The sequence below is a fragment of the Cygnus olor genome, chromosome 19 (genome assembly GCF_009769625.2).
Source record: "Cygnus olor isolate bCygOlo1 chromosome 19, bCygOlo1.pri.v2, whole genome shotgun sequence".
Classification (NCBI taxonomy): Eukaryota; Metazoa; Chordata; class Aves; order Anseriformes; family Anatidae; genus Cygnus; species Cygnus olor.
The window spans coordinates 10,856,342-10,881,443 of NC_049187.1; the positions used below are offsets into that span (position 1 = coordinate 10,856,342).

Genomic DNA, 25,102 nt, shown 5'->3' on the forward strand with positions numbered 1-25,102 from the left:
GGCTCCTGGCAGAGCAGCATCTGAGCTGCTGGACCCAGGGAGCCAGCACATGGGGCAGTGCCATGCAGGCCACCAAGCTGGCGGCACAGCTCTGCCTTTGCTGGGATTCTGCTCCCTCCCTCGGTATGTGGCACACCGGCGGCTCTCGGCCACAGTGAGGCCAAGAGCTACAAGAGAATCCTGTGTGTGCCCCTTGCCCCTAAATGCTGTCATCCCTGGGCTCACTTGCAAAACACACTCAGAGTCGCTATGGCAATTCTCAGCAGTGCTTTGCACCAGGTCCTGAGACACCCGTGCCTTCCAGCTGAACCACAGCAGCAGTTCCCTCCTGCAGGGACCCATGTCCCCGTCCCCGCCGAAGGCAGCAGTGCCCCGGGGAAGCTGTGGGATGGAGATACCAGGGGCTGAGCCCTGCCCTGGTACCAGGAGGGGGTGGCACCAGAAAGGACCATTAGAAATACAGTCAAAAAAGACAAAGTCTGCCTTTTTAAATGAACTGCAAAATTTATTACAGTGGTTTGCTCCTGACAAGGAAGTTAATGACCTCCTGCCTGGGAAGGAAAGGTGGGGAGTGAAGAAGGAGAAGGATGAGAGAGAGGAAAGGATGTGAGAAAGAGAAAGACACTTAAGGACACTTTTAATTTTCTGAAAATAAAACATCTTTTACCTCCGAAACCATTTTCTCCAGTTCTTTAAGTTCACAAAAAGAAGAAGGTGAAACTGAACCACAGACTTCAGGAGGAGAATGCACAAACGTTGAAAAGCAGAAACAAACATGCTCTTCTGCATCTAACAAGCTTCCGTGGATGAGCGGCTCTGGGTACAGCAGTCTGCAGCAGCGCTCGCCTGCAGCGTGAGAGCTCCTCAAGGCACCAGCTCTGTGCAGAGCCGTGGCGTACAAGAGTCCCCTCCAAGCAAGGACACCCACCCGCAACGGAGGAGACACCTGAACCCCAGCCAGCGGCACTGAGGGAGCCGCAGTGGAGCTGGCGGGGCCTTGCTGCTGCGGGGGGGGGGGGCCGTGCGCTGGGCACCCGGCCGAGGAGGAGGCGTGGGGCGGGTGGAGGCTGAGCTGGAGACGAAGCAGCTGGAGCCCCCGGCGCTGCCCCGTCGTGCCTGTGAGCCCCCGGCCCAGCCTCTCTCTGCGTGTGGCACCATGCTTGTTGCCACCCAGGGACAAGGCCGTGCTGGTGGGGCTAGGCAGGGAGGGCTCCACCGGGGGTGGCAGGATGGGGCCCTGGAGGCCCAGCTCAGCCCCCGTGAACCACTGGGCTGTTCTTATCACTCCTCACTCTGGTGCTTTGGAGGTGGGCACAGGGGGTGCTGCCGGGGCCTCCAGTTGCACCCCAGGCCCTGGGCACGTGCTGCCATGTGCTGCTGCTGCTGCGGCTGCCCAGTGCCGCAGCACGGGGCCTGACCTGCACGTCCCTCCTGCCCAGCCGCTGTGCCACCTCCACCAGCATCACCTGCGGGCAGGGAGGGCACAGAGCCCACCCCTGGCCTCATCCTGTCCCTTGGCTGCCCAGGCACCAGTGGAGGAGCTGCCCAGTCACAGCGACCCACAGGCCCCCGCAATGCGCCCGGGCCAGAGCTTTCAGCCCTTCCTCCCTGTGTCCACTCCTGCCCTGCTGCCGGGGGGGTCGCAGCAGCAGGGCCATGGGCTCCAGATCCCAGGGACGGGCCCCTGCCCCCAGCACTGACTCTCTTGGAGCATCTGCATGAAGCTTTGCCACCCCAGACACGAGCTGACCTTGGGCACAGGGTGCGCTGCAGCTGCTGAGGGCTGCAAAGCAATGGCTGCTGCCCCCGCATCAGCAGGCACGGAGAAAAACCCAGCTGAGGGCTCAGCAGTGCCCGGCCCCTCCTGTGCTGCTCGGCACCCACCAGGCAGCGACACTGTGGAAGCTCCAGGGCTCTGTTTGCTCCTGCAGAAATCCTCTGCCACCGTGCCAGTGCCTGGGCACACCACGACCCCTGCGAAACCACCACCTGCTGGGGGTTCACCTCGCTTTTTCCCCTGCCCTGTGCATGAGGGGTCCTGAGACAGGGCAGGGCTGGGGGCAGGGAGGGCAGTGGCAAAGAGATGGTGCATAAGGACAGCAGGAGAGGAGCATAAATAGGAGAAAAGCTGGGCTTTACCCTTCCTCACACCACAGAGCCGGGTCGGGCAGGCGGCGTGCTGGGCACCAGGTGTGCAGAGGAGCTGCGGGGCCACGCTGCCGATGGGGCAGTCCAGCAGCCGAGCCCATGGCCCCACAGCCATTAACAGTCCTTACTGTGTATTAAAATAAATCATCTGGGACCTTTCCAATAGTACGGGTTAAATAGCATCACTGAGAAGCACGGGGCAGAGAGGCGGCAGCGGCCACCCCGGGTGCACCTCCTGCCCCGTGGTGCTGCCGTCAGCGCCAGGGCTCTGCCGAGTCCGTGCGCGGGGCCGCACTCAAGTCCGCTTGGCGTGCAGCATCTCGATGAGGAGGTTGTTGCAGGGCACCTCCCCGCTCAGGTGCTTGTGGTACAGGTACTCCTCTGCCTGCATGCTCAGCGCCCGGACCTCTGCCAGCCGCAGCAGCAGCTGGCGAAACTTGTCCGTGGAGTGGGGGTAGTGGCAGACGGTGTACTCCAGCAGCGCCGCGTTGGCCTTCTCCTGAGCGTCCTTAGCCAACGTGTGGTTCTCCAGGTACTTCACATCTGCAAGAGACCGGGGGTGCTGACACAGTGACAAACACAGGCACCTACCCCGCTCTGTATTGGGTGCACTGGGAGGGACCCGCCCCTGTGGGACCAAGGCTGCTGCGGTCACCGCACCCAGTGCCAGCACATGGCACAAGGGGTCCTGCTGTGCTGCCATCAGGCCCCATCCCTGCCCACCTCGCGGGTGCCCCTGCTGCTGCAGAGCCGTGCCCGATCCGCAAGGACCCCACCTTTGGGTGGCCCTGAAGCTGTTGCCCCACCTGAGTGGCTCCTCCACCTCCACACCACGACCGAAGCCGCGGCCGGGGGCAGCACCAGGGACAAGCCCAGCTTGTGGGCTGGGGGCTTTCTGCTTTGGGCACCTGGGGTGACCACCACAGGCCTGCCCTCCCCCTCCAGCCACAGCGTGGGCACTCGGTTCACTGCTGCTGCTCCGTGGCCAAGGCACTGGGTGTCAAGCTGTGTACCGCGGTGCTGCATCAGCAGGTCTAATGGCTTTAGGCGCCGTGCTGCTCCCCATCGGCTGGCTACAGCCAAACACGGATTGTATCGCAGCACCCGCCTCTGGGAGACCTTGTCACAGACATCGGCGCTGAGAGCACTTGGGGCGAGCGGATTTAGCAGCTTTACTGTGCCGCCACGGCTGCGTGGGCAATGGTGCCACCAGCTCCTGGCTCCCAGGCTCAGGTCTGGGTTTGCAGCTCAGGCACAGCCCAGCTGCACGGAGCTCCTGGATCTGGGCATGGGCTTCAACCAAGGCGGTGGCAGGTCTGGGGTCTAGTTCAGGCTTTCGCCCCCCAAAAAGAAGGGAGGTGAACTTGGCTTTTGGGCCAAATGGGCTGTGGCCATGGCCAACGGGCTCGGCAGTGTTCAGGAGGGCAAAGCGGGGTGCTGGTGGTGAGGGGGCCAAGCCCTGGCACAGGCACGGCGGGGAGCGGAGGCACTGCCGGGGGTCCCGGGGGACGCAGCCTCCAGCCCTGCCGGGGCCGGGCTGCGCGGCCGGGCAGGCGCTGCGTGGTGCAGGCACAAGTGCCACGGGTTGTGCCAAGGCACACTTTATCAGATCACCCTTCCCTTTTCACTCCTGCGGCACATTTGCTCCTATTGTGGCCGTCTCCCTTCTACCCAGGGTTGTTGTTATGAAATCTCTTTATCTGCATAAGGTTATTGTGCAAGTCATTAAAAAAAAAGAAGTTATATTGATAAATGTCAAATCTATCCCCTGAGTTGGCTCAACAATAGCTAGTTCTACTCGATGAACTCACCTGGTTCTCTGAAAGACCCTATTCACTGTTTAATTGAATATTTGAATAATCTTTTCATTCCTGCAAGGAATAAAGAATGTTGTCCAAATAACATTGACTCACTTCATTTAGCGACACTGCAGCAGTTGCAAAGACTGTCCTGTGACAAAGCCTCCCATCACACATACAGATATGCCTGGGATTATTTCTATGCCCTCAAGTGTTCTTCCTATTCACAGCTCCTTTTGTTTGGGAGAAGCTGCTGATAAATTGCAAACGCTTAAGGGAATGTGGGCTATAAAAGCCTCTCTTCCTCCCCTCCCCAGGAGTAGCTGCTTCATGAATGTAAGTCATGAAATCGAATGATAGGTCAATCCATTAAGGCTCTATTAAGCCCTTCTGTAGAACAAAGCTAACCTGTGCCGTCCTCATAAATATTGCTATTTTGAGAAGCCCTAATTTTAATTAAATCTCTTTACCTGCTCAGGAGAGAAATCTATTTAGAACTCAAATGGCAGCTCTTGTGAGCAGGGCTTGGCTTTGATTGTGCTATGCCAGAGTGGTAAATGTGGAAATTCTCTTGTTAAAGGCAATTACATCCTGCACATAATACACAATCCCATTCTCTACAGCTGAGCCTGCGAAGGGCAAATTACTCCAAGTGAGCTCTGCAATATGGAGAGAAAAAGTTGGATTTGGGGCAACATGATGTCTGGGAAAACACAGCTATTTTATTCCATGCCTTCCCTGGAAGCCGGTGCTCCAAGGACAAGGAATCCCACGCCATGCTCAGCACAACTTCCACGGGCACAGGCGCTCACCACGTGCCCGGGAGGACGCTGCCGCTACTCGCTGTGACATGCGGTGGGGACAGGGATGGGAAGGGGGGACAGGGACAGGCATGGGGGACAGGGACAAGAATGGGGGACAGGGCAGCGCAGCAGGGACCAGCCTGACCACTGCAGATCCTGCGGGGCAGCGGCTGGGGTGCGGGCCCCACCAGCTTCTTCATTTCCCAGCCCAGGCACTGTTTGTGCCACACTTTATCACTGTTTGAACAGCAAATCCCATATCTAATTTCTCTGGATTTCAAAACAGCTCTAAAGAAAAAGAAAGCCCTGGGAGGAGATGCCGCAGCTGCAGGAGGGAACAGCCATGTGGCTCCAGGCCCTGAGACACCCACCCTGCCCGGGGTGCCGGGATCCCACGGCGAGGGACCCGCTGCTGGCAGGGAAATGTCCACAGCGACCCCCAGGCCAACCACTGGGGAGCTGATTCCCACTGACCACACCACGCCAGGTGCTTCCCCTACCCCACGAATGCAGCAGCAAGGCTGCCCCAGGAGCAGGCTGGAGCAGTAATGCGGCCCCTCCAGCAACAAAGAGGCACAGGAATACCTGGGTGCCCGTACGGTGCAGGAGCACAGCTTGTGGGCTGCTGCATTTGACAGCGGGGCACAGAGCTGCTGGCACCAGCACCGCTCCCCAGGGGGACCGTGTGGCTGCAGAGGGACAGGGCTGGAGCCAGGGATAGAGTTGGGGATGATTTAGGAGATTTGGTTGGGGATGGGGACGGAGATGCCCCAGGCTGGGCTCACGGCCCCAGCTTGGCCCCAGAGCCTGCACTGCGGGGGCCCAGCCAGCCGCCAGCCGTCCCTGGGGCAGCGCCGCTCCCTGCCCCACGCGGGCAGGCGCAATTAGCGGTGGCAGCAGCGGGGTGTGAAGCCAAGGGGCTGCAGCAGCAGAGGTGCGAGCCGGGAGCACGGCAGCCAGATGAGCCCCTCGCTGGCCCTGCCACCGTCCTCACACCGGGGGGTGAGAGCTCCTGCCGGGACGGGGCCGAGCGGACGGTGTCAGCACCGGTAACGAAGGCGGCTAGGACGGAGGTGGCTCCGGCTGGACCCCACGAGCTGCCCTCCTTGGGGCGAAGCTTGTGGGAAAATGCAAAAGGCACCGCACCCCTGCAATGGCTGAGGCGGATGGGGGATGCTCCCGGGGGCGGCAGCGGGGCCGGGGTTGGGGCAGAGCTGCTCTGCAGCCCAGGGATGGGGATGGGTTCTCAGGGCAGCGCCCGCGGCTCCCGCGTATTTTGTCTGGGTGAGGAGGGACCGTGTGAACCTGCCGCGTCGGCCGACCGCAGGCTCCGAGGCAGCGCCTAATCAGGAGAAACGTGCAGCCCCTGGCCGGGGCCCTCTGACGCAAATCCCGGGGGAGATAGGGCCGTCCCCGCGGCCGCCTCTGTCAACACGCCTGTTTTGCAGGGCTGTATCAGCCGGTTGTTTCCCCGCCTGGTGCAGCGAGTGGGTGACCAAAACAGGCTCTGCCTGCGGGCACCTGGGGCTGCAACGTCCTCCGCAGCCACGGCAGAGCAGAAACAGCCTGAGGAACTGCAGAGGCCTCTTGCACAAGGCAGGGCAGCTGAGAGGCTTCAGCCCTTGTTCCCGGTGTCTTGCCAAAAGCCCCTTTGTGCCCATTCCTCCAGCAGCCAGCCCAGCCGCTCCCACCGCCTCCCGCGACGCCTGGTGCGGCCTCACGGTGCTCCAACGGCCACAGCGCTGCCCCTGGCCCCCATGGAGGATCCCTGCCCGCGCCCTGCTCACCGAGGCTGAAGAGGATCAGGAACTTGAGGCAGACGAACTCCTGCCGGTCCACCTGGAGGGAGTGCAGGTGCAGGACCAGCTCCTGCGCCCGCAGCACCAGGGAGTGCAGGATGGAGCCCGCCTGTGCCGCCACCGTCGACAGGTCCACCTGCGGGGAGGGCGCGAGCATCAGCTGCGGCGCCCCGCACCCTCCCCGCCGCGCCCACCAGCTCGCGCCAGCCCATGGCTCCAGCCAAAATTAGGCAGTGTTCCCCACTTCCCCAGTGCTGTTCAGAAATGGGGGCCCCCTGTGGAGCTGCACATTGCTGAGTGCTCGTGCTGCCTCCCCTGCCAGGGTTCTCATACCCGCTCTGTGAATAAACACCCAGCTGTGGATTTTCCCCTGTAGGAAACATTTTGCTGCAGACCCAGGAGCCAACCCCAGGTGCCCACAGGGCAGCGGGATGGGGCCATGCCCTGGGGCCGGGCAGAAGGCTCAGGTCTATCTGCAGAGTGCAGCAAAAACATCATCTTCTGCATAAACAGCCCGCAGCACAAACAAACCGGCCACCCCGCGCCAGGAGGAGCGCAGCCAAAAGTGAGACAAAAATCTCCCTGGCCCCGCAGCCCCAGGGGCAGTCCCACGCTCACCTCCTGGCCGGTGACCAGCAGCACGCTGTGCTCCTTGCCGTGCTGCAGCTGCCGGTAGACGTGGTCGAACACCAGCAGCTCGCTCCAGCAGTTCTGCAGCAGCTTCATCTGGTCGCCCACCTGCAACACAGGCAGAGCCGCGCCGCTGATGCCCCCGCGCACGTGGATGCAGCACAGGAGCCTGGGCTGCAACAGTGCCAGCTCGCTCCCAGCCTGAAGAGGGGACGAGGGCAGCCCCGGTCCCTCCCCACCACCCCAGTGCTGCCTTGTGAGGTCCAGCACCATGCTGCAGCCTGGCAGCACGAGCTGCTCATGGGGCCCGGAGCGTTGTGCTCAGCACAGCAGAGGCACAAGGGATGGTAACACAGGCAGCAGTGTCAAAAACTCCTCTGTTTTCACTGCTCTAGCAGCCAGAAGCTCAGCGGTGAGTCTGGCCAGTAGTGCCATTACATCAAGCAGAGCACGGGTGAGGCCACCTGCCAACAGGATGAGCAGTGCCTTGGCATGGGTACGGCATCACCGTGACATGTTGGAGGCCTGCCAAACCTCCGCCTTCCCCAAAGGCCCACAGGTGAACAGACCCACGGGGCCATTCCCACCCCAGGTTCTCTCCGGGGCCAGGTTTGCCTGCTGGCAGCAGCCAGGGCTGGTGAAGGCTCGCGGCCACAGGGGCATTGCCACCTCCACAGGGAGCCCCACTGCTCCTGGGGACCGGGACTTTGCCCCCACCATCACTGTCTACCAAAAACCACATTTTTTAAGTCTCTGGGATTTCTGTGTTCCCTCACAGACTGCAGCCTACCTGTAAGGCCTTTCCTAAACTCTCACCCACACATCTCTATGTAGAAATTGCAGCCTGCCTACAAACACCCTCCTAGCAAGGGAATGCTTCATCTGATTAATGAAACGTTAATTGCCAACACCTCCCCTCAGCACAGGTCTGGCTCCTGGTTCCCATTTCCTCCTCCCCTGCATGTCACTGGGCTGGACGCCTGTGCCCTGCTCACTGCACTGCCAGTGCCACCTGGGGCAGCTCCATCCCCGCCTGCAGAGGGACCCCAGGGTGGGCGCCTCCAGCAGCAGCTGCACCCCGCAGCGTCCCACGTCCCACGCAGGGCAGTGCAGACCCACCGCCCCGCAGGCATCCCGGGGAGGCTCCACTGTCGGAGGCTTGCCCAGCTGCAGGGAGCCCCCCGCGGAGGGGGAGCGGGGCCGGAGCAGAGGAGGCGAGTGGGGTGGGTGCACAGCCAGCTCGGGGTGCCCGCTGTGCCTCGCCGGTGCTGGCTGCCTCTTATCAGCGCCGCCTTGCCTCCACGCGGCAGGAATCCTGCCGAAGCCGCGCACAAGTCTTTAACAAAATGACTACTGGCCGCATCCCCTCGCCTGGCACCGCGACGGGGGAGTGCGATGCTGCTGTTGCACAAAGGCCCTGTGTCTCCTGCCCGTCCCTGGGATACTTTAAAGCTGCAGAAGCACAGCGCCCGTCCTCCCACCCCGGGCAGGTCTGGGGGAGGCGCAGGGCAGCGCTTTAACCCTGGTGGCTCCCAGCACCCACGCCCTGCCTGCACCTCTACGTACCCCCACACACAGCCACATGCATCTCTGCACGTGTGGTGGTGTGGACACGCAGGGACAGCTACAAGCGTGCACGGCCAGGTTTGCAAAGAAATTTCTGGAAATGCCCCTGTTAAGAGGCTCAGCCCAGGGGGACAAGCTGCCCAGGCCTCCAGGGTCTCCTCGGAAAGCCAGGGGCTGGAGACAGCACCAGCGATAGCTGGGATGAGCCAGCCTAAACGAACAGCTGTGTTTGCCCCGTCCCTGTGCCCATGGGTGCTGCAGGATGTGACCACACTGCTGTCCCGGCCCCGGCAGCAGGGAGGAGGCAGCCACAAAGCCGCCGTCCCCACCGGCAGGCCGAGCGCCGGGGTTTATCATCAATACTTCCCTCCCAGCAAATTCAGCGCCACCAGAAGAGCTCTGCAGGGCCATTGTGCTCGCTGCTTTTAATAGAAGGAAGACAGATGCAGTATCATGGAGCTGGATAATACCATCGTTTGGCTGAAGAGGCTGCAATAAACCGGGGTCGGTAGATTGCAAAAGGAATGGAAGTCGGATGAGAAAGAGCTTTATGGTTCCTGAGCCCGGCACCCCCCACAGGCTGTCTGGACGTATTTCGGAGGTGTGGTGGTGGTTGAACCCCTGTGGCACTGGGGAGGGAGGTGCCTGGCGGTGCAAAACGCCCGCAGCAGCAGGCAGCAGGGCTGCCCCGGCCATGTGCACCCAGCCCAGCACTGCCCGAGCCCCCTAGACCAGAGCCCCACGAAACGCGGGGTTTCAGCTCAGCTGCTGAACAAAGAACTGGGGAAAAGCTCGTTCTGCGTCAAAACAAAATGGAGATTTTCTGCATTCTGAATGACCTCCGGCCCGAAGGCCGGCGGCTGGTGAGTGGCGCAGGGAGCCGGGCTCCCCGCATGGCCGCACGCTCCCAGCCAGCAGCACCAGGCCAGCGCCGAGCCCCCCGCTCGTCTCGTAGTGTTGTTTTGTAACCTCCTTCCTGTGCCTCATTCCTGACCGGGACAAGCTCCAGAAGGGACAGGCTGAGGGTTTTGCTCTAAAAAATGCTTTAAAGAAACTCATCTTTTCCAAAAGGAAACATTTAAACAACCTCGAAACCCCCATTTCTTCCTGTAACAATACTAGCTGGCTTCTCCCAAGCTCTGCAGGCAGTTTCAGCGTGTCGCCTCCACCCCACCCACGGCACACTTCACCCTGAAATGCCCACTGGCCTGCCCCAGCGTGCTGTGTGTGGCCTTCCCGGGAGCTCTATGGGGCCGTGGTGGGATCGAGGCTGGGCTGGGGGAGCTGCATGGAGCCAGCACAGCCCAGCGGTGGCTCCACGGGCCCCAGCGCTGCATGGGGCGCTCAGGGGCATCCTTGCACCTCGCTCCCACCATGGGGGCAGCCTCCCCGGTGCCCCCACTGCAGCCTGCGCTGTGCGGAGGAGGGGGCTCCTAATGGACAGCCCTTCGGCGTCCATCAGTCCTCCCGGCGAGGCGGCACGCACTCATACTCGCCTTTAAAAGTTAAGCAAAGGATCTTCCTCTTTTAATGTCAAGGCTTTTCAACGGAGTGCTTTATCAAGGACCTGATGTAAGCTGTCTTTAAGAGGCTTTTTTTTTTTTTTTTTTAAAGAAAGCATGTAACCCATTCACAAAACGCGGCAGTGAAACGCTCCCCATGCGGGGCAAGCACTCACCTGCTGCCACAGCCGCAGAAAAGGCCTTTCTGAGGAAGGCAGGTCCGCAACCGACAGAAAAATCCATTTCCCTACAATAAATGGGGCTGGGCTGTAAAGGTCCAGGGAGGGGGCAGGCATTAACCTAGCAGCTAAATCCCCATGCTGCTGCATGCACTGACACGGGGCGTCCCCCAGGTACCACTGCCTGCACTCGGGCATCCCTGCAGCGCTGTGACCCCAGCGAGCACCGCCAGCCTCGCCTTGCTCCAAGGTGCTCAGCGGCTCCAGCACACCCATCCAGCACCGGCTGCAGCACGCTGCAGGCCTGAGGAGTGCTCGGACGCCTCCCGACCCAACCGCACCCCAGCGCTGCCCTTGGGGACTTTGCCCAAAACCTGGTGCAGGGCTGGCCCCAGCGGCTCTGTCCCAACGCGGGCACACAGTGAGCACCAGCACCCCGAGCCGCAGCCCGGGCAATTACTGGGTGCGAGCAGGACCTGTCACCTCGGCTGCTGGGAAGTGCGAAAGTGGATTAACCGTCCGCCGGGTGCCGGCAATCAAAACCCCACACAAGTGTAAGGTGTTAATGGTCAGATGCAGGCCCCCTTCCCCCTGCCCAGATACCACTGCCATGGGCAGCTTAAAGCAAAAAAAAAAAAAAAAAAAAACCAAGCCCAGTGCAGCAGGGCTGGGGTGACACCTCCCTGCAGGCAGAGCACACGCTGCGGCCCTGGGCTGCTGCCCTTTGCCCGTGCCAGCAGCAGCCCTCGGCAAGGCGGTGTGGGCATCAGCGTGCTGCGGGAGCGAGGGGCCACACCAGCAGCAGCCAAGGGAAGCAGTCACATTTACCCCAGTGCAGAGGATGCTAAACATTGCTGCAGCATCCACGACCAGAAGGAGATTTTAAATCTGCCAAAAACGCGCTGGCTGTTGGCCAGGAGATGGGGGTCAAGATGACCCATGCGTGCTGAAGGCAGAGGAGCAGCCGACTGCAAATGGCCCAGTGGTGGCTGCGAGATCGCTCACAAGGAGCGAGGGAAATCAGCCCCAAGGACAGCGCTGTGCCCGCTGCCGCAGAAGCCCCTCAGAGTGGTGTTTCCCCCCAGGCTGGTGTTCACCCACGGGTGGGGAGCAGTGAGGAAGGGCTGTGGGGTATCGGTGTCCCCTGTCCCCTGGCCGTGCGCACCCATCTCAGTGAGCCCATCGCAGCAAGCCCGCGTGCCCAGCCGCTGGGGCTCTGACCGGCCTCAGGCTGAAACCACGGCAATTTGTTTAACATTCCTGGCTGCTCATCCCAATCTAAAGGTCATCGCACCCCTGTGTGCATGATATTTATAGATACGTGTAGCAATATCACCTATCTAGACCAGACTGTGCAAGATATTTGTATATAAAAGGAACCTCGAGCAGACACAATGTGAGTGTGCAAGTGTGCGTGTGCATGCACATCTCTCTCTCTCTCTCTCTCTCCATATATATATAAAAAATTACATCTGAAAGGACAAAGTTGCCTGAGACTCACGACCCAACAAAATATATTTCACCCCCGGCCCATATTTTTCTTCCTGAAGAGCTGCTGCAAATCTTCCCTCAGTCCTGACACATCTCATCTAGACTCAGTTAAAGTTCGTATTTATGGGCGTCAGCGCTGACCTCTTCCACCTCCGCCCGCGCGGCCTCGCACCACGGCTCCGCGGCCGGCCCTCGATAAACAAGCGGGCCCCCAAATCCCCCTCTGCCGCGCGGCATTATTAGTCTTGCCTCCGAAGGCCAGCGCAGTCCGTAATTCTCCGCCTGGTGACACAAGATGAACGCGGCGACATCAGTCTCGCGGCGGATTGGCATGGGGACCCTCGTTTGTCAGTGGCAGACTGACAGAATTACTGGCCCTTAAATGAAACGATATATCTGGGAAGTTAAATCTGTTTTCAATCTGGCTGCCCCGCGCCTGCGGGCGGACGTGGCGCGCGAGCTGATGTCAAGGGGCCGTTAGCCCTTCTCCCCCCGTGTCCTTCCCAGGGCGCAGCGGCGGAGCCGGGGGGGCTCTCACCATGTCCCCAGCTCTGGCCCCGGCATCCAGCTGGGAGGAGACAGCAAAGGGTCCGGTTTGCCCGGTGTGCCAGGGTCCCTTGCTGGGATTTTGGTGTGGGAATGAGAATGGGAACGGGACCTGCTGGCTCTGGGGGGACCTGCTCCTGCTCCCCCAGGCAGGGAGCAAAGCCTTGCCCTGGCACCCCCGAGGGTTTGCCCCCTCCAGGCCTGGGCAGAAGCTGTCTGTCTGCAAAACGGCCCCGCAGCATGAGCCCGTGGCCCCAGCACCCCTGGCAGCTGGGAGTGCTTGGGGAGCGGGGGACACTGTACATGGGGGACACAGAAAGGTGACCTGTACCCGCTCCGTGCTCAGCATCGTCCTGGAGCGATGCCGGTGCGTCGCCCTCCCAGCCCGGGCCCCCCAGGAGCCCTCCCCTGGCTGGGGACAGCAGCGGCCGCCTGCACGCGGCCGTTCCCAGGGCCCCGGGGGCTGCGGTGTCCCTGCTCCAGGGAGCTCCGGCCGTGCCGCAGGGACTGCCTGCGTTACGGCCATCGATCCCCGAGGCTGCGGTTTTACACTGTGCTAGTGGGCTTTAGGGCAAAGCCATAAACTCTGCACTAGCAGGAGTTCATTTACCGCACGCTTTTATGCTCCGGGCAGGGGAGGGAGAGGTTCCAGGTGCTGTGGAGCTGCTGCCCCGTCCCACACTCTCCATAAACCACTGCCTCGTGCCAGGGGACACCCGGTGCTGTGCAGGACGGCGCTGGCTGCGGCGTCCACCCGCTGGGCAGCAGGGCTGCACCCCCAGCCCACTCCCACCCCAGGGACGGGGCAGCTCAGGGGGATGTGCCCCGGGGTGCTCTGCTCAGCTCCATCCCTGGGCACCACCAGGATGTGTTCAGGGCACCGGTGGCCCCGGCCAGGTGAGACCTCGTTGCACCATCCCAAGCCCTGCAGGAGGAGGAGCGCCCTCAGAGGTGCATTCACACGGAAGCAGCCTATTTTCGTGGTGCGATCAGGCAGACAATAGAGTTACAAGGCTACACGGCAATGCAGCTGATGGCTGAATTTACACTGTTTACAATATCTCCTGCAAAACAACAGCCACCCTGTTCCCAAAATCCAGGCTGGACACTGATATGATTGAAATAAGCCTGACCCAGCCCCACAATGCGACTTCCTGACAGTGTTTTGGATAGCCAGGGGCTATTTTGAGCAGCGAGGCTCTGCCCTGCAGTATCCATGGGGTGGGCATGGCAAGGAGCATGGCCCTGTCCTGGGCATGGTCCCCGTGGCACTGGGATGGGCGCTGATTTTGGCCAGACCTGGGTAGTGCAGCCTCACACTGCATGCATGGGAAGGCACCTGCCTCTCCCAGCAGTCGCAAGACTCAGCTCTCAGCATTGTGCCAACATTGCAAAATATTCTCCAATTTTTGCAGCAATTTGGGATCTTGGTTCAGCCCAGAACACAAACATAAAATATCTGAGACTGTGGTGAGGCTGGCAGAGGCTGCCCCAGCCCTGCTCATCCCTCTCCTGGCCCCAGTAAGTGTTTGGGGGGCTTGGGAGACGCGAGGGGCAGGCAGGTGGGGTCAGCACCATGCTCCCCAGCGCACGGGCTGCCGGCAGCTGAGGCCGATGCAGAGGAGCTGCCTTCAGCCCAGCCCAGCCCTGGCTCCCTGCTGCTGGCGGGCACCCACCTGACAGCATCGATTTTCCTCCTAAAGGCAGAGGAGAGAATTGTCTCAACTATAATTCCTCAACGTTACATTTTTCAATTATACCTAGAGCCTGACACCGCACTCACTCTGCCGGCGATTGCCTCCACACCTGCCCCCGCCGTGACGCACTGGACACGGCGAGCCCCGCGGTGCCGGCAGGCTTGTGGTCACGGCTATTGCACTCCTGCCAGCACGTCAGGCCCAATCCTGCCTGCTGCAGCACCCCATCCTGCTGGCACTTTAGCCCCGCTCCCCTCACTGCCCACATCCCCATGCCACACCCCTCCCAGTGCCCAGGCCCCCTACCTCCAGCTCCTTGAAGAAGATGCAGCTCCGTGCCCACTCCACGATGGAGAAGAGGGTCTGGTCGGCCATCTTGCACATGAGGCCAAAGGTGCTGAGCTTCTCGTGCCGGCCTTTGCCTTGCTCTTGCTGCAGGCAGGCCAGGATCCGCGCCTTCACCTGGGCCTCGTCGGGCTCCAGCTGCAGCAGCTTCAGGATGACCTCAGGGATGTCGGGGGGGGAGCTGCTGGGGTAGGTCTCTGGGTACATGTAGGGCATGGACTCGTGCGTGTTTGTGTAGTGGTCGGGGTACTCGGACTTGATGGTGCGGCTGGGGAAGGAAGGGTAGTGGTAGCCGGCGAGCGGCGCGTGGCTGGGCACAGTCATTCCCAGGGAGGGCGTCCCGTAGGGGCCGCGCTCATAGTCGACGGGCGTCAGGGCGGCGGGGTTGGGCGGCAGGGTCTTGGACATGGCGTGGATGCTGTGGATGGTGGAGGACAGGCTGTAGTCGTTCTGCACGGGAGACACGATCTGGGGCACGGTCTCCAGCTTGAAGCCGTTGGCACGGATCAGGGCTTTCTTCTGCTGCTTTAAGGCACGGTCCCGCTTGTACATGGGCCCAAACTTGTTTCTGCCTCCGCGCATCCGGTCTGCACGCACGGCTGTGGGGCAGAGGCGGCAGAGGCTGCAGTGAACCCGCGCTGAGGGAGAGCAGCGCGAGGGGGGGCAGACAAATGGGACCGGGGGGCGCTGGGACAGCTGCCCAGAGAGCTGCTGGCAGGGTTGTGCTGTGGGGCTGGGGTCTGCTGTGCCTCAAAACCTCTGGGAATTGCAAGGAAGGAAGAGATACTTGGCTTGAACTACGAAATGCACGGGGCTAGGGGAGGTTGTGCCCTGTGTGGGCTTAGAGCAGAGCCCCAGAAGCCTGGGCAGACAAGGCGGGGGGCCTTGACGCCTGCTTTCATTTTTACAGCCCTCAACCCTGGACCAGCCCCAGGATTTCCTTGTTTCTGCTGAGCCTGGGGCGACACAAACTCTGGCTTGCGTGCACCCAAGCTGCACTCTTCCTGCAACCCTCTCCCCATTTCCAGGGCTCTCAGAGCCCTGCGCACAGCTGTGAGGTGCCCTCAGGCTGCCTGGGGCTCAGCCCAAGCGCCCCGCTCTCGGAGTCGTCCTGATGGCCTGCAGCAAAGCAGACATTCCTGCTGAACCCCGAGGAAACCCAAGAATGTGTCACTGTGCGAGGACACAGGTGCTTCTCTGCAGCACAAGCTCATCCTGGCCCCACGGCCGCCAGCCCACCCGCACAGCCCCAGCTCAGGAGGCCACGAGCTGGACGCCTCGGCAGGCACCAGAGGCGAGCGAGCCAGCGAGCACAGCCCGCGGCTGAGCATGAAAGGGAAAAGCCCCTCAGCTGGCTCGCAGCCTCACTGAGAGCAGGCGGTTCTTGCTTTTGTGTCGCCGCTGTTACCTCTGCCTCTCTTTCACCCATGTGCCCCGCGGATGCTGGAAGCGTGGCCAGACCCCGGAGAGCTCCCAGACTCTCCGCAGGCAGGCTGGAAGGGCGGGAGTGCTGGCCGGGAGCAGCAGCGTTCGCAGGGAGAGCAGGAATGTGCTCCCAGGGGAGCCGCCCTGTGCTTCCTCCCTCATTCTTTATTCATGGAAACAGCATCTCGAGCCACGCGGCCACAGGCATCCTCCGCGACCCGGGATGCCTCAGCTCCCCGGCTCGTGGGAGCCTGCCCCGCATGCAGCTGCCTTGGGCCATGCCTGCCTTCAGGGTCTGCTGCCAGCACCCCTACGGGGCTCCCCGCGGGGACACCCCATCACAGCCCCAGCTGGCACCTGGCTTCCACCACCAGCCCCACACCCTAGGGCACACCGAGAGCCCTCATCTCCTACCCACTCCAAATAATATTTTGGGGTTTATTTCCCCACCAGCATTTCCCCCACCCTTTGAGAAAGGGAGCCCAGGGAGCACATCCCAAGCCCGCCTGCATCCTCCCTGCCCAAAACCTTACCCAGGCAAACACTGGTCACCTCCTTCCATCTCGGACCAAGAACACAAAGAGAGAAGGGGGCTTTCAACCCCCTCCTGCTCCACTTTTCCATTTCAGGACTGCATCCATTTCTAAATACCACCGGATTCACACCGTGGCCATCTCACGGCCGAGAGACTGGAGCAGGGGGAGAGGTGGGCAAAGGGAAGCCCCCAGTCCCCAGCCCCCTGCCCTGGGCCTTTGGCCATGTCACCATCCCCACGGCAGCCCTGCGCCCCCTGCCCCGCGGCTCCCCCGGCCGCAAGCTGCACTGCGGCTTCAGGAGGGGGCCAGTGTCACCACCGTGCTTGTCTCCAAAATTAATCATTCGGGGCTTGCTTTTGTCCTGTGTTGCTGAAACATTCTCCGTGTAGCCTGGCTTCCCTGACCAAAAAATGCAATAACGAAGGCAATGTAGGCTCCAGTTTTTAACACGAGAGTCCCACAGGAATGCTATTTGCCTCTGGGTGCCTCCCTCCCCAGCGAGCTGCTGCAGCTAACAGCAAGAAAATAAACAAAAAGAGGCTGTTTGGAACGAGCCGGCTGTTGATAGCCCGGCCGCTGCCCTCCTAGCCAGGCAAAACACAGGGCCAAATTAGCTCCATGGTGAGCAAGACAAAAACAGCCAAAAATGGGAAACCAAAAGTGCATCTGCCCCCCCAAATGCTGCCTCTGCCTGTCCCTTACAGCCGGCACCTGCCCCACTCCCAAGCCCCTGCCTGACGGGTGCAGTGCTGGGCCAGCTGCTGGCCCGCGCACGGCAGGCTCGAGGTACCAGTAACTCCAGTCCAGGGAGAAGCAGGGAACTGGGATCAGTTTGGAGACAGGGCTGGAAGCTGGACCACGCCGGGAGTTTGCAGGCGCTGATTCTGCAGCCCGATGTTGTGTCTCAGCCCTGCGCCTCCGCCCCAGCAGCGCTCTAACCCCGCTCCCTGAGAAGCGAGCGGCTCGCTCCCTGCAAGTACGCGCAGTACTTTGTGATTAACCCGCACTTCGCCTTGAACTCCCGTGCGGATGCAGCCCTGCCTGGCCAGCCCGGCCAGGTGAGAAGTGTCAGCCCAGCCAGCAAGGCTGTCCCCATCCATCTGCCATAAAATGTGAAGGGTTTCAGGGCAGAAGGGGTTGGGGGGGAGCTGACAACGGCAGGAGTTTTCCTTTCCGCGTTTGCGTTTACTTTTGCTTTGCAATCGCTTGCCAGCGAACTGTGTCCTGGATGTATTTTGCTGGCCTGTGCTAAGCGTTGCAGAGACCACAACAACAGATGCGGGGATGTTAGGGCCCGACTCGAACATCTCAGTCAGGATCAGCTTCTCTGACACGAGCGAGGTGACAACAGTGGGGGATGTAATTGCACTCCCCGAGAGTCAGGCAGCTGAGAAATCTGTTATACTAAATGTCACCAAGAGCAAAAATATAATTTGTGGTGGGTCTCACGTAGTTTTATTGTGAGTCTCATAATATTTAACGTTTTCCTTAAGTCTCAGCTTCTGGAATTATGTGATTAAGGAAAACAATAATTTCTCTGCTATTTCCCAACCGTTCTGCCAGCAAAGAAAAAATCCTGGAAAGTTGAAGCCCCAGCAGCCAAAACCCCCGGAGAAACAAAACAAAAACAAAGGAACGAAAAGCAGAAGGCAAGGCGAAAAAAACGAATTTTTGTTTAACTTGGGGAGGAAAAACGGAACCGGAGCAGCCCCGGCGATTACCGGCCCGGGGGGCGCGGCGGCGGCCGGGGACAGCGCGACCGCCGCGGGGGGAGCGCGCAGGGCGAGCACCGAGCCCGGAGCCCCCCGGGCCGTCCCGATCCGTCCCGTCCCGACCCGTCCCGTCCCGTCCCGAGCCGACCCGTCCCGTTTGCGCCTACCTTCCAGGCGCATCCCCACGGTGAGGCACTTCTGGAAGCGGCAGTAGGGGCAGCGCTTCCGCTGGGTCTTGTCGATCTTGCAGTTCTGGCTCTCGGTGCAGGTGTAGTGCTTGTTGTTCTGCACCGTCCTCTTGAAGAAGCCCTGCGGCGGGCAGCGGCGGCGATGCGGCGGGCACCGGCCCCAAGCCCCCGGAGCCCCCCGCCCTGCCCCGAGCCCCCCGCCCGCCGCCGGGGCTCCCGTCGCGGCCGCGCTCCCGTGCCGCCTCCCGGCGAGCTGCCGCTAACGAAAGCGGGCGAGGGGCGGCCCGCGGGGGCCCCGCAGCCCCGGCCCCGGCCGTGCCCCCCCCTGCAGCCCCGGCCCCGGCCGTGCCTCCCCCCCCCGCAGCCCCCTGCCCGCTGCCCGCTCCTACCTTGCAGCTCTCGCAGGTGAGCAGCCCGTAGTGGTACCCCGAGACCTTGTCCCCGCAGACCGGACACAGCTCGTCCAGGTCCTCATCATAGGAATAGTCCATCCCCGCCGGCGGCCCTGCTGCGGGACACGGCGGCGGCTCAGCGGGACGGGGCCGGGGGGACGGGCACCGGGCGGCCCCGAGCCCTGCGCCGGGAGCGGGAGCGGGAGCGCGGCGCGGCGGAGAGCGAGCGGCAGGTGCCGGCGCCGGAGCCCTTTATAGCGCCTGGAAGAGCAGCTCCATGCTGGTGCGGGCGAGCGGCCAGCCCCCCGGGGGCTGGGGAACCTCCTCTGGGAGAGCGGGCGGCTGGCGGCTGGGGACGGGCTGGGGAGGAGGGACCTGGCAGCCCGGGGGCGCGGGGACGCGGGCACGGCCCGGCACGGCCCGGCCACGGCCCCCCGGGTGCGGCGGCCCCGACGGCGGCGGCCCCGGGGCAGGAGGAGATGGGAGCCGAGCCCCCGGGCTGGGGCCGCACCAAGGGGCCAAGAGCCGCCCGCGTCGCCTGGGCCCGGGGCGCGGTGCCCCGCAGCACCCACGGCAAGCAGGAGCCCCCCGAGCCCCCAGTCCCCCAAGGCCTGCCAGAGCGGGCCCGTTACCCCCACGGCTGCCGGTGGAGCCCCAAGAAAGCTGCGTGAGGAGCGCTGGGGCGTGCGGCACCTCCGGCACCTCCCCTGGGGCCACCGGCGATGGTAACGGCATGGACGTGGCGCCAGCCGGACAGTCACCGCTCACTGCCGCTGTTCAATTCCCTGCTTCACTTTTAGGCACTGAAACACTCCCCGAGAGATCGGCGCAGAGCACGTCCCCGCCGTCAGCTGGGTTTCGTTCTGTCTGGGGAAGTTTCCTGCTCGCAGGCGAGCGCGGCCGCCTCCAGCCTCCCTGCCCCGTCCAGCTGAGGGGCGACCGGAGAAGCGGCTGCACAGGGCTTGGTGAGCCGCCCCCTGCCCCTGCCCACGCAGGGCAGAGCAGGCAGCACGGGCGCTGCCTCCAGCTCTCGGTGGGGATGAAGGAGCTGCTGCTGCTCAAACGGAGCTCAGCACTCATACGCGGCTCACATGTGGCCTGTCCCGCTCCCAGCCGTGGGCCTCGCGCAGGCACACATGGGTTCAGCCCGGCTGGGGGCTCCTCCTGGCCAGCAACCAGGGTCAAACCGAGCCCAAAAACACAGCAAGGGGTGAGTCTGGGTGCAGCAAAGCTGTGCCTGGCCTGGCACTGCATCACCCCAGGCAGGAGGAGCCTCCTGCTCCCAGGCCGGCCAGGCACATGCCCCAGTCCGGGTGCTTGGCCACGGTTAGCTCGAGGCTCCCTCGCTGAGCCAGGCAGGGGAGCTCAACCCATCCCCTTGGAGCCAGCCCGTTCTCATTGAGAGACGCTTCCTGGCTGCCCAGCTCGGCGCCATGAAGGGCCCACGGGGGACAGAGCCACAATTTGAGGCGTTTTGACGCCCAAGGGAGCCGCAGGGAGGGCGCAGGCCTCGAGGCTCGGCTCACCCCGCACATCCCACCCCACACATCCCATTCCATGCAGCTCATCCCCCACAGCTCGCCCCATACGGCTCGTCCCGCACACCCGTCGCGGCCCACGGGTGCCCCAGGGAGGAAGCGGTGCTGGCAGGGATGTGCGGCAAACAGGAAGCGGGCTCGGCAGAGGATCGCTCCAGAGCCACCAGGAATCGAGCCCAGACTAAGAATAGCAGCAGGCAGCCCCTGGCGCGGGCTGGTTTGGCCGGGAAGGAGCGCGTCTACCGCTCGCAGAGCCCCCTGGCCGCAGCCCCCACGCTCACTGTGAGCTCCAGGGGAGCTGCCGGGAGCCGCAGAGCTTTGGCTGCCGCTGGGGAGAGGAGCCCAGGAGGGGCCGGGGGGCCCGGCTGCCCCCACACTTGCTCCGGGGTGCGGGGGCTGCCTGTGTTTGAGGGGACTGCGACAGAGCTGGGGTGGCCAGGAACCCCCAGCTCACCACCCCTTGCACTCCCAGAGCCCCTCAGTGGCCTTCGCTCGCCACCCCCTTGCCCCACGGCTGGATCTGGCATTTCTGGGCAGCAGCAAGGCCAAAGGGCTGAGGCCATGGCGGGACCTCGCTCTGCTGCCCTTGGGGCCCAAAGCAGGGCCAGACAATCCTGGGTGTCCCTGGGTGTCCCCACGCCCAGCTGATGCTGGTGCCTCCATCCCCACGTCCGCTCATGGGGATGGGACGGGAAGCGAAGGCCCACGCACGGCTCCTGCTTCCTCGCCAAGTGTCCCCAGCCTCCACCATGCCAGAGAGACCCCCCCCCCCCCACGAACCAGGGCACGGGCAGGGAACAGGCAGGTCAGGGTGGCTGCGGGTGTCCCCACTGGCAAATACTCACCGCGACACGGCGCTGCGCCCCGCTGCACACGGGGTGGGGGGTTGCAGGAGAACTTCGCTCGCACCTCCGGCGAGCAGCCCCAGCCCAAGGAGCCTCCACGGGTGCCGGGTACCGCTGCCCCCTCCGGAGTGGGCTGGGGGATTTATAGGGCCCGCGTCCGCTGGGGAGGTGTCGGGGCTCTGGCTGCGCGCACAGCGCCCGGTGCAGGACACCAGCCAATCTCCTCCCCGTGGGGGCCAGGCTCAGCCGAGGTGGACCAACTTAGTTGCCTTATTGGTTTCTGTGGCCACGTGACCATGCAGAAAAACATCATAATTAAGCTACAAAATGCTGCCCATAAACTAGCATTAGAAAGTGACAGGGGAGATAAGTGGGACCTCTGCAGCAGATAAAGCACCAGGAGAGAGGAACTCCGGCGGGAGGCAGGGGGCACGGGTGGGCAGGGGCGAGCACACCAGCGCCTGCGCCCACGCCAGGGCCACACTGATTTATGGCCGCGGCGGGAGGGAGGGGGCCATGGGGCGGCCACGCCAGGTCAGGCTGTGGGGCAGGACGCCTCGGGAGGAGCAGGATCCGCGGGACGCACAAACCCAGCACCGGGGACCAGCGGCCGAGGCCTCCCCAGCCCTCAAAGGAACCTGGGCCACCCAGGCCAGCACCCACAGTGGCCGGGACAGGCACGGAGCCCAGCTGCCCACTTGGGGTGCATGGGAAGTGTGCTCAGGGACAAGGCGTTGGGGCAGCAAATTCCCCGCCACGTGGATTTCCCACCTCCTGCACAGCGCCGGACACAGTCCTGACCTGCGGGCACTGTGGCGGCCCCAGGGCTCTGGTTTCCATCTCCCTGTGAGGGCAGCGAGGCGAGGCCCCAGCTGAGAGGCCGCTCATGACGCCTCCCTCCTGCCAGGGCAGGAATTTGCTCTTTCTTCTACCCCGAGGCCCCGTTATCCATCACCCCTGCGTCTCCCCACGTGCCTGTGCACAGAGCCCTGCTGGTGGCTCATCCCAGCACCACAGCCCCGAGGACTTTGTGCTGCGGCCCCAGCGGGTACCGGGGCAGCAGGACCCAGGCTCAGGGCCACGGGATGGGCGTCACCCCACAGGGACAGGCCCCAGCTCACGGCCTCACCGCAGGAGGGAGTGGGTTGCCCGCGGCACGGGGCCGTGGGGAAGGAGCGGGAGCCACGAGCTGTGCAGCCCCGGTTGTTTTTTCCTTGCTGTGCAGCTGAAGAGAGGAGAAAAGTAACGAAAACACAGCTCTGTAGAAGAGCCAGGCCTGGAGAGGCAGCTTCCGCCCCGATCCCAAGCAATTATCAGCCGAATGCCAGATGTTCCGATGCAATGCCAATGTCAGGGAAAATAAATCTTTGGCAGGTTCAAGGTCCCTGCTGGGCCGGCACACAGCGGCTCGCGGCTCAGCTCCGCGCGAGGCGGGGACGGAGCAGCGCGGGGCGGCCGCACCACTTCCTCCCGCCGGGCATTGTTCCCCCGGGAAGCCCCGGCCTCATGCCGGCCACTTGCTATTTTTGAAGCTAGGTGTTTTCAGGGGTAAATACGTCCCTGCTGGCCTTGGGCACCTTCCTTTGCACAGGCCCTCGCCAAGGCCATGGCCAGCTCCTGCGGCGGGCGCACGGTCAGTGCTAGTTCTCTGGGCAGCGCGGTGGGGCCGCACGGAAGGGCAGGCTGGGGAGGCGCGGGTTGGGGCAGCCACAGGGGACCAGGCAGTGAGCCAGCTCCTGGCGAGGTGGGCACGTGGGGCTCTGGCACTGGGGATGCCCAGCTTTGCCTGCAATGAGGGCGCCAGCTCCAACACCAGGGCGCTTCGCAGCAGTGTCACCCACCACTTGCCCAGGCTACTGCTCTCCTTCCCGTCCCGGTGCTGGGCTTGCTCTAGGACACAGGACAGGCAGTGCCTGGGGGCACCCTGTGTACCCCCGCAGCAAGTGCCCATTCAGGCAGCAGCAGCCGGGCATGCAGAGCCCGTGCCAAAGGCTGTGCACAGCCCCGGGGGTGCCTGGGGACAGGCAGAGGTGCAGAGTGGGGCAAGGGCTCAGTGGCAGAGGGACGAGCTGGTGCCAGCACTCAGGAGGGGACAGGGGCCCTGTGCTCCCAGCGACACAGGCCCCCAGGGAGGTGCTGGGAAGTGGGGCCAGCTGCCGCTGGGTGCCTGGACCCAAAGGCCCTGCAGCAGCTTTGGTGGGGGCGTCCCCAACAGCTGCGGGCACAGAGGAGGCACCGCCACCCCTGGCCACGCAGTGACGCCATCCCCATCGTGGCTGAGGGACTGGCACAGCCTCTGCTTTGTGCTGCCGATGGGGCCAAGCCCTGCCATGGCCATCGCCAACCCCACCTGTTGTCACCAAAGCCCCGGCCATCACCACAGGGCCAGCACGGCCACAGCCGAGCCCGCGGGGCCGCACCACCCGCCGCGGGACGCAGCCGTGCTTTGGCTCCTTGCTGGTGCGCAGCCTTGATGCTCGGCAAAGCATATCTCCTTCTCGGATGTTATCTTCATCCACTCAGCTTATCTGCGGCGGGGCAGCCCTCCTGCCTGCGCCACGTTCCCGGAGCGTGCCTGCAGCAGGTGTGGTCAGCACTACTGTTGGCCAGAGCCGCCTGCCTGCACCGCCGGCTGCCCACAGTCCCTGACTCCGGGGCCCGTGGCGATAACATGCGCGCGGCGAGGACTTTGGCGATAGCGTTCCCGATGACATTACCTTGTCCCCCGCATTCTTCCGATGCCACGCACGCCTTTACTCGGGGGTGCGGGCAGGCCCGGCGCATGGCGGTGTGTGCAGATGGTGTGCAGGCAGCGCTGGTGGTCTCCTCCCGGGGGGACTCATTGACATATCAGTCACATAGTTCTGCATAATTGGGACTTGGATGCAGCCTCTCTTTATGTTTCCTCTTGGCAGTTGCCAACAACATGAAGCACTCCTGGGTCAAAATGACAGCCTTTTGTTTACTATTCCTGCTTATGTGCCTCATTTTCTTCAAGGATAAGAGCTCTTTATAGGAATCTTTATTGTGATGAGGTTAGCAGAGAGAAAGATTTCTCTCCAGCTTTCTCTCTCTCTTTCACAGCTGATTAGCAGGGTCGGCCTGCGGGGAGAGCAATGTGGAGCTGGAACCCAGTGCCCACCTCGGGGTCCCGCCGGCCACGAGCCGCCCCGGCCCCGGCGCAGTCCTGTCCCGACAGCGAGGCCGGGAGCAGCGCAGCCCCAGCAGGGCCCTGGGCACTGGCAGGGGAAGCGGCAGCAGGAGCTTGCTGGGGTCGCAGACCTCTCACCATGCTGCTGCTGTCCCGGCCATGGAGGCCCGTCCTTCGTCTGACCTCTGCGTGGTCAGCCCTGCCAGAAACGCCAGCAGCCATTCGTGCGCCGGGCAAACGGAGAGGTGAGGTACTCAGACTGGTCCAGTAAACGCAGCCCCACTGGCCCACTGCACGCAATGGGCTGGTGTCCAGGTCTGAACGCCAGGGGCAGTGGCTGAGCAAAACGTGAGGGCAAGGCAAGCGAGAGCAGTTGGTGACACGGTGGGGAGCTCACACAGGGGATGTGGCCGGTGACAGGCACGAACGGAGGTCCGTCCGCAGCCTGAAGCCTGGCGGAGGCTCCCGAGGACCACCCCAGCAGATCTTTGCTCATCGATGGGTCAAGCCATGGCAGCACCACCGCACATGTGGGGGCCCAGCCTCACCTCACAGCCCTGCCCCAGCCCCTGGCCGAGGGGTGATGCTCCTGGGAACTGCACCTCTTTTTAAGAGGAAGGCAGCTTATCCTTGAAAGTTACTTTGCGAAGGTCAAGAGTGGGACTGTGACAGAACAGCCTGACAAACACATCTCCCAAAGTCCTTGGGCCCGATAATGTATGTCCCATGCAATGTTGACACTAGTGATCCACCAAAGATCAGGTTAACAAGTTTGACGTTAGTGACAGTGTGATTTGTTCCGCGCTGGCT

At 62.8% G+C, this 25,102-nt stretch overlaps 1 protein-coding gene across 2 annotated transcripts; it reads right to left on the minus strand.

Moving 5' to 3' along the window:
* Window positions 1-486: 486 nt before the first annotated feature.
* On the minus strand, window positions 487-21,355 carry NR5A1 (nuclear receptor subfamily 5 group A member 1). 2 transcript variants are annotated; one of them, XM_040531337.1, is made up of 7 exons: window positions 21,142-21,355; window positions 18,756-18,871; window positions 18,346-18,487; window positions 14,467-15,104; window positions 7,168-7,287; window positions 6,538-6,685; window positions 487-2,691 (listed from the first exon to the last, which is right to left on the minus strand). In XM_040531337.1, exons 2-7 carry the CDS (start codon window positions 18,855-18,857, stop codon window positions 2,444-2,446), a joined length of 1,398 nt encoding a protein of 465 aa, XP_040387271.1. In that variant the 5' UTR covers window positions 18,858-18,871; window positions 21,142-21,355; the 3' UTR covers window positions 487-2,443. The 2 variants fall into 2 exon arrangements, with proteins under 2 accessions (XP_040387271.1, XP_040387270.1); XM_040531336.1 differs by having other exon boundaries at window positions 18,756-18,874; window positions 21,142-21,354.
* Window positions 21,356-25,102: the final 3,747 nt, after the last annotated feature.